Raw genomic sequence first — 15,099 nt, 5'->3', positions numbered from 1 at the left:
CACAGTTTCCGATTCTTGACGCCGCGATGTGGCGTAACCCCGTCTGTGCTCCCGTTCAACTCCATTACCACCATTGCGCACATTACGTAGTTTACGTTAATCGGTCGGAGTGACAAAGAGAACGAGCACAGACCGACGGAGAAGAAATAAAAAAAGGAAATTTCTGAATTACCGTGGGGATTCTGATCACCGTTTCCTTTAGGAACCGCACTTTTTGGCTCGTTTCTTGAACTATCTGTGTGTATATTGGATTTCTTATTCCGTCGTCCGTGTGCATGGAGTTAAGTGGGTCGGAACGGCCGAGGATATCAGTCTTGAAATTGGGCAATTGGAAAATTCTCATTCGTTTCGTTGGTTAGAGCAAGGAAGCCGCCATGGCTGGTGCTACTGGATCGTTGAGTCTCCACCTCAGTATATGAAAAATACTGCAGGGTGATGAAAAACCACTCCAGTTTCTCAGCGATTTGAGGGTATATTAGGGAATACGGACTATGTTCTTTGTGTAAATCTCTGTTCCAGTCAGAGAGAGAGAGCGAGAGAGATAGAGACGAGGATCGGTGGGGTTCGAGGGAAACTGGGAAAAGGCCAATTTCATGAGCACCTTCATTCATGAGCGAATTTATCCGAGGTTTCATCACGGAAGATAATAGTAACAGTCAAAGAAAAAACGACCCGGTGGAAAATGTTCTGAAAGCGAGACGGTTGAGAGCTCACTGAAGAAAAACCATAGCGAAGGAACCCCGGACAGTCGAGAGTGGCTTTCGCCCATTTTCCCTCATTATTTAAGTGGGAGATAAACTGGTTCCCGTGGGTCGAAACGGATTCGTCCAAGACAAACAAGCGTATATTACTCTGAGAGACGCGTGGGATTTCGGATTGGAAAATGTCCGGTCGGCCTAGAACCACCTCCTTCGCCGAGAGCTGCAAGCCCGTGCCGCAGCCCTCAGCTTTCGGCAGCATGAAAGTCAGCAGTAAGTATCATTTTCGGACACCGGGAAATCTGCTTTTAGTGCTTTGGTCGAGGGTTCTCGTGCTGTTGACCGTACCTGCTCACTTTAATAACCGAGAATGGGGCATCTGTGCACGGTCTGGCACATGAGCTGAGGTTTAAGTGCCTTCAAGTGTCACCTTTGGGTGAAATATGACGTGCCCCATTTTAAATGGTGCCAGCGTGCTTTTTTTCCACAGCTGAACATATACCAGGGCCCTGCCATGACTGGCACTGATTCAGTGCAGGTGGGTGGCGAGTGAACTCTTTCTGTGCGTTTTATTGCAAGGAAGGTCTTGACATTACAGGAGACTGAATCAGTGCTGAATCAGCCTGGAGATGAACTCATCAATATGTAATCTGCCTGCCATGGGCTGTAGTTAGTCCTCTGACAATAGCTGTAATACAATTAATTCCTTAAAATTACCTAAGACATTGATAGTATTAGGCTATATATATATATATATATATATATCTACACACACACACACACACACACACACATTTTAAAGTAGGCTACTATTGTTGAGTAATCTAATAATGACTAGTTTCTTTTTCAATTAAATCTATTTAATTCGATTTTTTTACATACTAGTAGGCTACGTATGCCTTTGTGTTAATTCTTTGTAACAAATTGTAAATTTCGTTATTGAATATATGGTTCGATATTAAATATTCGCCTCCGACTACTGTGTATTCCAGTTGTTGCTGGCACCCAGCTTTATTGCTACGTGTTATACTTGTATTATGAGACTAGTAACTATCCCTGATGTTGTGATATGTAATGATGACTAGTCAGAATTGCTGCTTTATAGTTTGATTTTTATCTTACTAGTAATATGTTACTAGTAGCCTTGAAGTACAAGTAAAATACAAAATAAAAATACTTATGTCTTATTTAAATTCGTATTATAAATGCTATAAAGATACTAGATTTAAATAGTTACAAGGAACTAAAAAATTGGTGCTGCTGCTTAATTGGGGTATAGGCAATATGATCAGAATCATATATCATGATATGACTTATTTTATTTCACAATAACAATATAACACAATATAATTGTATAGTGTGTGCTTGAAATAAAGTTTTTACAACTGAGGACAAAAGTCAGTAATCAAATAAGAACAAAGAAACTTAATTACGAGCAATAGGACAAATAAAAAAAACAATAAAAAAATATGCATATAAACAGATTGGTCTAGCAGAAATATCAGAGAAACTGAATAAAGTAATCAAATGTAAAAAGAAATCTGCATAGTCTTCGCTATTTGAATAGGTTTTCTAATTAAAGCTACAAAAGCTATTCAGTCAAGAGCAGCGATTAATGCACGGATCCAATATATTGACACGTATATGATTTTCTGTTTACTTTTTACGTGTATTTAAGACACTGACTGGGTTTACATGAATTGATGTAAATATATTTCTTTGACGTATTTTTTTGTGTAATTAAGATGCTGTGACAGGGTGTGAGTACTGAATTAAATTCTCTTTCGCGGCTTATTGCGCGTGAATGTTCAAAATGGAAAAAACTGGCATTGCTTAAAAACCCATATAAATTAGACACTTTCATAATGACGCAACACTGCTACGTCATGTGAATGTACCACTATAGAGACTATAATTGTTACCGGTTGACACATTTCTAATTTATCTTGTCTACTAATATTTTGCCCACCCCTAATATTTAATATATAGTTAATAGTAAATCTGAAATAGGTGCTAGCAACAAATGAAATATAGCCTGGGAAAACCCAGACAACTTCCGGCAAATTTAGATTTGCTCTGCAAGTAGTCTGGCAAAGAGCTCATTCACGCCCATTTCTAATCCGTCGAAATCGCGGCACCAATCAGAAACGTTGGGGCGGGCTTTACACAATGACGATCGCTCTGATTGGTTTTAGGTCTATCCAATTGCGCCCAGAGGCATTTGAGCGGTGACGCCCCTTTGGAAATGAGTTATTAATGAAGCTTTGCCAGACCATAACTCAGTTACTACTGAGAATGGTCTGGTTTTAACCAGGCTAAATGAAATACTTAATAGTAGGGTACATTGTAGAAAAGTGAACCTCAGATCTTCATAAAATTCAATGGCTAAAATTTGGGATAGTGACAAGTACCAAAAAAGTAGAGCTAAAGAATACGTACCAGTTACTAACTGAATTAGCTATAATTGGAGTAAGTAGTCACATCTAATGAATAGTTACTAATGAAACGGGTAAACAAGTTACTAGTCATTATTAGATTACTTTCTCATAATTAAGTACTGGTAACAAAAACTAGTTAGTTTAAAAGAGTAAGTGTTGAAATGGCTTGCTGTACAAATCTTGTTCTATAACCCTTAACTTTTTGAAAATAAAACTTGAAAAAAAGAAAGGGTTGTGGCCATTTAGACACAACGTTGTAACAAACTTGATCTCATGTGTCGTGTGTTGATCATAATAATGTTTTTAAAGAGTATTTATTTAGCTTTTTTGACCCAGCTCACTTAGTTTAATTACGCTCCTTGCTTGAACTTTATATTGTTTATATATAGGTTTTTATCTATAAACTAACAGTAATTGCATGAAATTAATTTTCTTTTTAAATCTGGTTTGAATTAAGTAGTGGTTGATCCTTCCACCTACACTCTTGACCTAAAAATATTCACAAGCAGGAATCATCAGTAACCTATAAATAGCTAATTTTAGTTTACCTTAACAGCCATTGCAACCTTAATATGATGGATGCTGTTGTTGTGGCACTACAGCTGTGCCATCTGTTTTCAGACAGATGCTTTTTTGTCCCCTCTTCTGTCATATTAATAGAGATAGGAATGTGCCCATTCAGACTTGTTCTCTCAGACTTTATAGCTATATGTGCAGCCTAATGTTTGCTTACAGTATTTGTTCATTCACAGTGTGACAATAGTGAGTTATTTTGGGATATAATGTAGTATTGTTCGCTTAAAGTTAACATGAGGTCAAAATAGACCATATTCACTTTCTAAATGCATGCTCCTTATCTTATTTTGAAAAGAGTCATTTGATAAATATTATTCCATATTCTATTTGTCTAAGCAATCTTTTATCAAAATCGAATTATGTGCTATGCCAGTAAAACGTCTTTACCTCTCAGCTGACGTCCCTCTTTTTAACTCCTCCCCTCAAACCACTTGGCTTTTTTTCTAGTATGCAGCACCTACTTTTCCTGATCCAATCAATTCCTGATGGATAAAATCAAGTTCCATTCTGCATTTTTTTTTTTTTTTTGTTTTTTTTGTGGTGAAGAAAATCCTGTTTCACTTGAAAAAATGAAACAGCATTTTACACTGAATTAAAAATGTCCCTATTAGGCTATTTTAAAGATTCCTTATTTTGGTTTGGATGTCTCCTACAATAGGTTTACATGCAACCAAAGTCACAAACACTTTAATTTTCTCATAATATACATTGCACATCACCTTGTTTCTCGAAGAGTCTGAGAACGGTTCATTCGAAGATTCAGTCTCTCCAAACCCCTCCTTTCCGAGAGTTACTCTGCTCTGATTGGTCAGATGGCCCAGTCTGTTGTGATTGGTCTACTCTGCTCTGATTGGTCAGATGGCGCAGTCTGTTGTGATTGGTCTACCGCTTACAGCACGAGTCGGAAACAAAACGCCTATTACCATATCTGAATATCCGCAGTGCTTGATACACAGTAATACGAACAGCAACGATGGCGTCGGTTTTTCCATATCAGTTTCAGCGCTAGTCCTCATCCTTTTGAAATGCATGCAAAGTGGATTTGCAGGGCAGGTCAAAGTAGACATTGTTTCGCCGTCAGCCAATGAAGACCATAGGCTGGCATTATGCAAATGTGTTACATTATTACGTAGGTATGTAACAGGACGTTTTTTGACGACTCATTTCAGCAGTTCAGAATCGGTTCTTTCTTTTAAGAGACAATAACTTTATTTGTCTTTCTCTTTGATCTTTATAACTTTGCACACCTATAACATTCACAAACAGCTATTTCACACTGCATGCATATAAAAAAAAAAAGCCAGACTTTCAGCACATGATTTTTCTTTTGGCCTTTTTCATCTTTATTTCTCATTCTCAATCTGTGCTGCACATGTAGTTCATCATCTAAGATCTTCAGGATATTCAAGAAGATGTTCAAGATCTTCATTGATCTTCATTCACCCAGTTGATCAGATTTGTGCAGTTCAATAATCTGAGCTGATTTTTTGCTGTCCTAAGCTCCGTCCAGCAGCAAAACGCTGTCTTTCTCTCTCTGTGGATTTGGTAAGGCGGGTGTCACCTTTCACCCCGCTCCATTATCATGTGCCTCTGTCAGCTTCTGTGGATGTGTCTGTGGAAGCTTTCCTGCACCCTCAGCACAACTCCTTGTATCTTTGCATGTGTACATCCATACCTTCTTTTGTAATCACAAGTAGCATTCAACAGTAACTGATGGGCTGAAGGCATAAATGCGCCGGCACCAACAATATATTTTTTCTTAATCAAATTTGCCAAATATTGGCCATTTTCTCAGCATGTATAAATGATTCAGAGACAAATTGACTTAAAGACCTCATAAAATCTAAAATTCTGGTCCATGTCTTATGCGCATTAGGTTTGTAATTTTTTTCCCCTCAGTGCTCATAACAGCTTTTGAAAGTATTGGCAAAAATTAACTGTTGATTGTTTTTTTTGTATTGGTATTTCATGAGTATTAGCAGAATGTTAGAAGAAAATGCACATAGAGCTTGGACATTATTGAAATTGGAGTTGATTTAATATACGTCCTGTTTCTGGCTTGTTTACAGTTAAATGTTCTGAATTTTAGACAAGCATCAGAATGATCCTCAACTTATTTTCACCTGCATAAGATTAGCAAATGAAAAGGCTGTTGGTTATTTAAAAAACAACAACAAGCCTTTTGATATGCCTATTTATGTCCTTCCTGTTTTAAAAGGAAATAGGATAGCACTGTAAAGAAAATTGTGTATGACAAACCTTTTAATGCGGCCTGTAAACAGAAGAATTATAACCCTTACATTTTGGTTGCGTGAAAACTGGAAATAACATGGACTTACTAATTAAATAGAATTCCTATATTAGGTTTTCCACAATCAGATGTCTTGACATTTCAAAAAGAGATCAATTTAACTTTCAATTAAGGTACTGAACTGAACTGTACCTTGTTCTTTAGACCATTTACTTTAGCCTTGCGTAACCACTCATATTTGTTTTTTGACATTTGCACTGTAAAGCTTCCCCACATCATACTTGGTAGAGATAAGACTGTATGGCACAGTTACTTCCTGTTGATGGTTTCACGAGATTGAGAGACAAGGTATCCTGTGATGTGTGAGACAAAGGGTAAGTTAATCAAATAAACTGTGAGAACTGTGGCTTCTCTGAATGAATGGCATGCCATCAAAGGGAACTGCAGTAAACTTCCTGAGGCACACTGTCAATCACCCGAAAATAGCGCATTTCACTGGTTTACTCCCTCGGAGGAACAAAGAACTAACATTAGATCCAGCATAAGCGCTCCATACATTGTGGCGTGAGCTCAACAATCCACATGCATTTCCTGTTAAAACAGTATAGGTCGCATACTGTAAAAAAGCATAGTTTTATAGTTTCTGCCTTAATAATTCTGATTAAGAATGTGGCCGAGACAGGTATACAGATGAACGTTTTAATGCTATGTCCATTACTGATAAATGGATGTTTGTAAAATTCTATACTATAAAATAAAACAAACTTAAATCATTCAAATTCTACAAGTGAATTTGGAAATAACAACGTTTGATAAGGGGTTCTTAGGCACAATGTAATCGAGTTTATCTCTCAGTTGACTTGATTTGGCTGGTCTGAGATGGAATTAAACCCTACCATTACTACTCCATGTAACAATTAGAAAACTGGAGTCTCAGCTGAAGTTCCTCTCAGCTGTTCCTTGTACACTAACTGTATTTTGGTTAAGGTATTACTCTTTGTTGCAATTACTACACTCAGAGATTCATTCTCACTGTTGAACTAATTCCCAGTCTTTGCAGGATTGTTTAAGATTAAACGAGTTCCCTCTTGGTAAATTCTGTTGAGCATCGTATCAGGAGAGGAGAGCGAGTCAAAAAATACCAGGCTCCCCCAGGACCGTTTTACAGACTGCTCAAAGGCAAAGAGGGAAAATGCTGAGAGTTAATGCTACTTTACAGATATGCAGTCTCACACATTTTTCTTATACAGTAATCCATTCATCTGATCTCTTATTTATTCCTTCTGTTAAGTTCTTTGTCAACAATCAATCATGCTAATAATTCGCATACTACTCGTGCTGTTATTAGCCTTCTGTTAATTCCTATTTAGGTTGGTGACTCGAAAATCTTAGCCGGTGCTGTTGTAGATCCATGTTCTTTGATTTGTTGTTGGGTCTAATCTGAGGAAAGTCTATTGATGTGTGGCGTTGTCACCTTAGTAACAGAAATAAGAGTGAATTCCATTCAGCACAGATCTCGAGGATGAGAAAAGCCAGACGCCACATGCCAGCAATGATGTCGTCACACATCTGCTGTCAGTCTCAACAGACATGCTCCAACAGGTTTTAAACAGGGTTTCTGTTTGGACAGATACGTTGAAACCAAATGATTCACTCATTGACAATGAATTATAATGGTAGTTTGGAAGAAGGAAACCCTTGAGTCAGATATTACCTAGGGAGAGGAGAAGGGTGTGTTCTTCAAAAAGATGGACGTGGCAGTACTTTAGGCTGCGATGATGATATGGTAGGATATATTTCAAGGTAGGTTCAGACCAGTAAGAGTTTTTGTGTGCCTTTCTGCACGCACACAAAATACATTTTGAATTTCCATTGAGGCCACCTCTTCGCACAACTTGGTATGTGTTGTGCTCTTGCACATGAAGAGATTTGCTCATGGCTTGTCTCATTTACAAGCGTGCACACGTGTGTGACTTGGCAGTTGATCTGAGGAGACTGCATTAGTGGTCGGCCGTAGCAGCTGGTTTTGAAGTGGGACGTGTGATTCTTCAGACCGCCTCCCCAACCCCCTCTTCTCAGTTTGTTTTCCGGAAAAGGCAGCTGTCCAGGGACAATGAGATCCTTGTTTAGCATTTAAAAGCCAGCACACCGACCATATTCTTGTGTAAATGGACACAACATTCATTTTTACACCATAAAGTCAAGCGTTTGTTAATTGTCTTTAGGGTGCCTTTTTTCTTCAGATAACCCATGGTCTACCCAAGCAGCCATTGTAGTGAAGTTGATTCGAAAATGTTCAATGTAAGAACTAAAGAAAGAATGAACACCCATACAACACATACAAAGTAGTAAAGAGCAGTATTTAAGTAATTACAATTTTATATATATATATATACACCACATGGAGACATCCAGTAACATTTGTGTGATAAAACAAATGAATCACTAGCCCAGCCCCTTTGACGGTGAACGTGATTTCACCAAGTACAACATGTTCCTGGATCAACATCTTTGTTGATCCTGGAACAACATTTCAAACTGCCAATCAGATTTGAGGGACAAGTTTACAGTTTATGTCAAGTTTAGCCTTACAACCAGGGTCAGGTGCTTCCACATTAGTGTTATTCACCTATCATTTCCCTCTGATTTTAGGGATTAATTATGGGTAAGGTTAGGTTTAGACCCACTGCTCTGTACATTTTGTATGTCTCTTATCTGACACACTCAGTTCAGTTCATGGAGCTCTCTCCTAATCAGCTGATGATCTGAATCAGGTGCGTTAAATAAGGGAGAAATGTGCAGAGCAGTGGATGCAGAGGACTGGAGTTGAGAACCACTGAGCTAGAGGGACATCTTTGACTATTATGCCACGTCTCACAGCTTTTTCAGCGTGTCGTGATCGAGACCTGTGCTTTGACTCAGCAGTTGTATACTATTATGCACGTCTCGTGTTTTTACGAGCAAATACGTGTTCTGTGTGATCATCCCCTTCACACCAGTCAAGCAGAAGTCTCAAATTGAACAGATAGTGAAACTGAAGGCGCAGCGTTTATTATAAATGATCTTTTTAAGATCATTTTTGAAGTCTGACATCACAGAATTTACCGGTATTTAATGTGTGAATGGTCTCTTAACGGTAAAAAGCCAGAACACTGTTGAACAGCATATTTGTGTATTTACCGGTAGTCATTCTGGTAATTTTACGGTAATTTATTGGGATTACTGTGTGAAAGGGGCTGTTGATTCTTTGAAACCAGAAGTTTTATCTGATTCACAAAACATTTATGGAATTTGTACAGTTAGTGTAGCTGTGACTTCAGATTTACTCCACAAATATGCCCTTTTAGCCAAAGTAAAAGCCACCTGCTAAGGATCAGAGCCTTTCAGGCGAAATCTTCATTCAGGGGCCCCTCACCACTTTCCTATACCTTGAGTACAGAGAGAGTTGGGGGATGGGAGCCGAGAAGAAAAAGGGGAAGAGGGAGCCATAAGCAGCTCCAGGGTGTGGCTCACTAATCAGTACATATATAGTATGTACTCTATATTGATTATCCTCTACACGCGTTCTCATTCCACATGGTTTGTTCTTTTCAATTCATGAACAATGTTTAAAAAATGCCATTCAAGCTAGAAATGCTTTTCTTATAGCATGTTTTGTGAGATAAAAGTCGGTACAAGTGATGAAATAGCAAGATTTGAATGCAAATGATGTAGGTCATGTGATGAAACAGTACTGTGTACTTTTACCAGAGACATGGTAACTGTGTTGATGACCAGATAGTAGGGCTGCACGATATTGGGGAAAAAATTACATTGCGATATTTTTTTCCCAACGATATATATCGCGATATTGCGAGCCATCAATCCAGGCTAAAGTCAATAATTACCATTCCATGTTATTAATAATTTCACTAATAAGCAAGCTTCATTACAAGTAACAAAAAGGCCACTTAATATTTTATTCCAGAAACATATTTCTCTCAGAATTCGGTGAACGTTCTACACAGGACCTAACGTTCTTCAGGTTCTAGGACCCGAAAAATTATGTTTTCTGTGCTGATTCAGTGACGCGTTCATGTAAACGGCACCTAGAACCAGCAAAAGTAATGAATAATAATATGTAAAATATTACAGTGAGACATTTTAATTGTTTATTAATAAACAAGTGTTTTCTGTAAAGATGAAGTTGACAATTACTGACTCACGATCTTCGCAGCAGTGATCGGGAGAAATGCACTTTTCATACAGAGTAAATTTTTTTTTAATGGTTCTTCTGTAGAGTAGATAATAGTTATATTTCTATTTTTTTATTATTATTGTTATTTTTAGGTGTGTGAGGCGAGTAGACTACCTTTTATGCTGAGTTTCGGTTCATGGATGATAGCTTATCTCCAGTTCAGGCGCTGGCTGCTATATTTAATTTTTAGGCTAGGCCCTATTTATTAAATCCAGAAAATTGGATAATGAAATACTGATTAAAATTAAGATACAATTAATACAAAACGAAATTCGTTTTAAAGAAAGGCTTTGTGCTTTCTGTTTGAGGTCTCTGTGAAAGTTTTAAAGCAGTCTTTTAGTGCGGCTTTCATAACGGTCGCGTGACGCGTCCATAATGTCACGTAACATTGTTTTTTCCTCATAAATGCGAACACGAAACGATTTAAAAAAAAGACAACCATCCACGACTTCATAACACTCCAGCAAAGTAGCCTACCTCTTTTTGGTCAACATCCTCCTTTTTGTAGACGAAATAGGCTAGTCCCAAATAGCTGATTTTGATTTTGTTGCGGAGGATCCTCTTCGTCGCGCATTTTTAGCTATAGGATTGCCAGTGAATGTTGACTGTGAGCGTGAGCGCGGCAGAGCAAACAATCACTGTGCAGGCACGCGGAACGCGTATGTCACCCCAGCAAAAAGCCATACAACAAACTCGTGTTTACTGTGTGCTACCGTTCTCTTACACTATGGGTGCTACTAACGTTACCCTTCGCATCGCATGTTCCGGCGATGTGACTATCGCTCATTTGCACATCGCGATGTCGATGTTAAAACAGAATATCGTTCAGCCCTACCAGATAGCCTTCATTTCCAGGCAGTTGTATGGTCTCACTGATAAGACCATCAAGATGACATGTCTTAAGTTCAAAAAACAACTCTAGTGTGCATTGTGTGCAGAACAGCTATTACATAATATCACCTCACAGGTCAAGTGCATTTACTGAAAGACCTATTAGCTAGAGATTTGACAGACAGATGTACAGCAATTGGGTGATGCTAAACTTGATGCATCATTTTTTGCCTTTGAGCATTTTAATAGCAACAGAATTTCAATCTTGGTCACATTCAGTTCCCGACCCAACTGAGAGTTTAGGACAACCTGTTTTAATATTTGTTGAACACCTCGATTCCTGCTTGAACTGCAAATAAAAAGAAATTAACCTTGGGATAGCTATAATCCCAGTTCAACACTTATATAGTATGCACTAGCCACCTTTTGAACTCTTTTGACAGAATTTTTTTTTACATTTTGGTTTATTTAGAATTTAACATGGTGGGAACGCATGTTTTATTTTTAGAATAAAAAAAAATCATGCAGATGATTAAAAAAGGTTAAATGGTCCTGAAAAAAATAAATTTTTGACTCTTGACATTTCCACTGCATTGGAAATAAATTGCAAACAAATTTAATCTAGTGGAAACATTTGGTACTGCGCCCAAACAAAATCTTATTGAAAGCTCATTTTTTAAAGAACCACCTTCAATTTTGGAACACAACTTATGTTTATGGCTGTGATACATTAAAACAGAAAATATTTCATTTAAATGGTAAAAAATATTAGCCTGGTAATACCACTCTGCTACTTCACTTTGCTTCGTAGAAAGAGTCTGGAAGGGCATAATTGAAAAGTGTTTTCTTTCTCGCGGGGGGGCGCTTGTCTGAAGTTTAAAATCATTGGTTACCCGTAAGCCAATCACATAACGTTTGGTGATGGCGTGTGTTATGCGCATGCTCAGCCGCATCTAACTTCCACTGTAAACACATGTATGATGCAAAAACTAAACCATCGAGCGAAATACCGTAGTGAACATGGCTGTGAACGACTTTTGCAGATTATGTGAAGTAAATCTACGCATCCACGGTACAATCAGCGTCTACGTCACGGCTCTCAGCCCGCCCTCTGTTCGTTGATTGGCCGGCCGTCTGAAGGCCGGTGGAAAACTGAAAGATAGGCTGCTATCTCAGACTGACTACAGGAGCGAAATGAAATTAGCGGAAGTAGGAAGTCTGACGTAGTCAGGCTAAAAAAATATATTTTTGATCAAATAAATACAGCCTTGGTGAGCATAAGAGACTTCATCCAAAACTCAAATAGATTGTTACCTACCACAAATAGTGTACATCTCCATTTTAATTTTTTAATGAAAAAAAAAAAGAAAATAGGATTGAAATGACATGATTATCAGTAGAAAATAGCAGCTTTAGAGCAGATTTGCGGTCTGCAATGTGTTTGATCCCAGCTGAGCTAGATCGTCAGAGATGACACTAATTTATGCCACGCATGAATGGCTGGTGATGGAACAGAATTGGATGAGAGTTGAATGTACTGAGTGCAAGTTACTATGCCAGGGATCTGTCATTGAATTTTCTGGTAAGATAAAGTCTTTGTGCAAGTCAAGGTTTTTAGTAATGCTGACTGTCGTGTTTATACAAAGATGAAACAGCTCCTACTGCTGCCTGGAGATTAAAAAAAAAAGGACGTCAAGAAATGATCTAACTTTGATCATACATTTCTGGTTAAAGAGAAGTGAGATGTTTTTTCTCATCATTGATGTTCTTATCATTGATGTTTTAGTCTTATCACAAAATATGTTTCCCAAAAGTCAATAAAGTGTGAGTGCTTCGGGGCTCTATGGAGGAATGAAATCATAGAGCAACATCTGTTGCGTTTAGAAACCTAATTATTGCATAGATTGGCCTGTCCAAAGTCAATATGATTCTGTGAAATGCAGTTTTAGAGGACTCAGTATAGTGAAGCAGTAGTAAGTATTATTGTATTATGTTTTGCTAGCTTTACATCTGGATTTTGGCTTTTTTTTTTTTTTGTAACTGGTCATAGTTTTTGACTCGGGGGTTTCCTGAAAGTGGCACTTCAGTGATGTCTGCTTGATCTCAGTAGCTACACGGGAAGTGCTCGGATGTACATGCCTGTTGTCCTTTTAGCCTTTGTTATCTCTGTACACGCCATAACTCTTCACGTTTGGCATGAGGTCATAGGAACATCCTCATGTTAAGCTGAGCTATCTCTTCGCATTGGCCTAAATGTGTTGGGTATGTCAAGATCCATGTTAAAATGGAGGGTAGGACGTTTTTTTTTTTCTCACTGAGATGGACCAGTTGATAAAGTCTGCATTTCCAGCACAGATTTTCTGCAGCAACCCAAATTATGGGCCAGTACATTCCACACATTTTCTTTTTCTCTCTCTCACTTCCCCCACACACTATTCCCTGAATGACTTGAAAACATTGGTACCCATTTTGAGATCTTTGCAATTTCCTTTGTAAAATGAAAAAAATAAAATAAAGACTGTGTAGGAGGTGGAATACATTTTTCTGTTACGAAACACTGGACAGGCATAAAAAGATGAATGGAAAAACAAGGAATAGATGCAACAGTGATGAGTATGATTGGTTATCATTTGTTTGGTGAAGTCATCTGCTTTAGCTTATGTCGCTCCTAAACCAAATTTTGCTTGTCTATTTTTTTCCAAATGTCGCACAAAAGACATTGCTCAAATTAAAATGTGAGTTAAATACACAAAGGTAATATTTGATGCTGAAGTTTTATTTGCCACGGCAATCTTAACAGCTATAAAGGCCAATGTATACTTCAGTTTTGACACAAACGTTTAGCATACACGTACAGCCGAACACATAGCCTTTCAAAGTATACTGCATTTGATTGACACTTGCGCACGATAGATGCACACTAGAAAGTTATTTTTCTCCAAAAGTTATGACAGATAAGCGTGCCTTTGTATCTGTAGATTTCAACCAAGGGGAATGCAATTCAACCAAGGGGAACGCAACCCAAGGGAAACCCCCCTCCAAAGAATCTCCAACCGTTCCACCCCCTGGAGGAAAACACAATTTCAACAGACAGAAAGTCCACAGCAACAATGATAACCTAGCTTCGACCCTTGTTGCAGTCTCCAGTAATTTGTTGTTCCTTCTGCTCCGCATATACAGCGGGGGAAATAAGTATTGAACACGTCATCATTTTTCTCAGTAAATATATTTCTAAAGGTGCTATTGACATGAAATTTTCACCAGATGTTGGTAACAACCCAAGTAAGCCATACATACAAAGAAACAAACAAAAATAAGTTCAGAAATTAAGTTAGTATGTGTAACAATGTGAAATGACACAGGGAAAAAGTATTGAACACATGAAGAAAGGGAGGCGCAAAAAGGCATGGAAAGCCAAGACAACTGCTGAAAACTTACAGTAATTAAAAAGCAATCCAGCCCCCTGTCAGTGGAAATTAATAACAGCTGGTTCAGTCACAAATGATGGCCTACAAAAAGGTCTCAATGCCAAGGTGTCACACAAGACACATCTCATGATGGGTAAAAGCGAAGAGCTGTCTCAAGACCTTTCGCAACCTAATTGTTGCAAAACATAATGATGGCATTGGTTATAGGCGTCATTCTAAGCTTCTGAATGGTCCAGTGAGCACTTTTGGGGCCATAATACGGAAGTGGAAAGACAATAATTTCACCATAAATTTGCCTCGACCAGTGCTCCTCGCAAGATTTCTGATAGAGGAGTGAAAAGAATAATCAGAAGAGTTGTCCAAGAGCCAACACCAAGTTGTATGGTGTTTTTAGGGTAATGTGCACTGCCATTTCTCCTCCAAACATGGTGTGTATTATGGCATCCAAACAGTTCAGTTTTGCTCTCATGTGACCACACTATATTCTCCCAGTATTTCACTGGCTTTTCCAAATGTTGTGCAGCAAACTTTAAATGAGCTTCAACATGCTTTTTTCTTCAGTAATGGAGTCTTGCGTGGTGAGCGTGCATACAGGCCATGGCGGTGGAGTGCATTACTTACTGTTTTCTTTGAGACAACA

General features: G+C 38.2%; 1 protein-coding gene across 2 annotated transcripts in view; it reads left to right on the top strand.

Annotated features, from left to right (window-relative positions):
* Positions 1-75: 75 nt before the first annotated feature.
* Positions 76-15,099, top strand: part of gsk3ba (glycogen synthase kinase 3 beta-a) — a 69,168-nt gene continuing 54,144 nt past the window's right edge. The window contains exon 1 of one of the 2 annotated variants that reach the window (XM_084420733.1): positions 76-971. In XM_084420733.1, coding sequence (XP_084276859.1) covers positions 884-971 — 88 coding nt within the window. In that variant the 5' untranslated portion in view covers positions 76-883. The remainder of the gene's footprint in view (positions 972-15,099) is intronic. The other variant, XM_084420734.1, reaches the window with a different exon arrangement.

The sequence above is a fragment of the Rutilus rutilus genome, assembly GCF_951802725.1.
Source record: "Rutilus rutilus genome assembly, chromosome: 10".
Classification (NCBI taxonomy): Eukaryota; Metazoa; Chordata; class Actinopteri; order Cypriniformes; family Leuciscidae; genus Rutilus; species Rutilus rutilus.
This window is presented reverse-complemented; position numbering and strand designations above follow the sequence as displayed.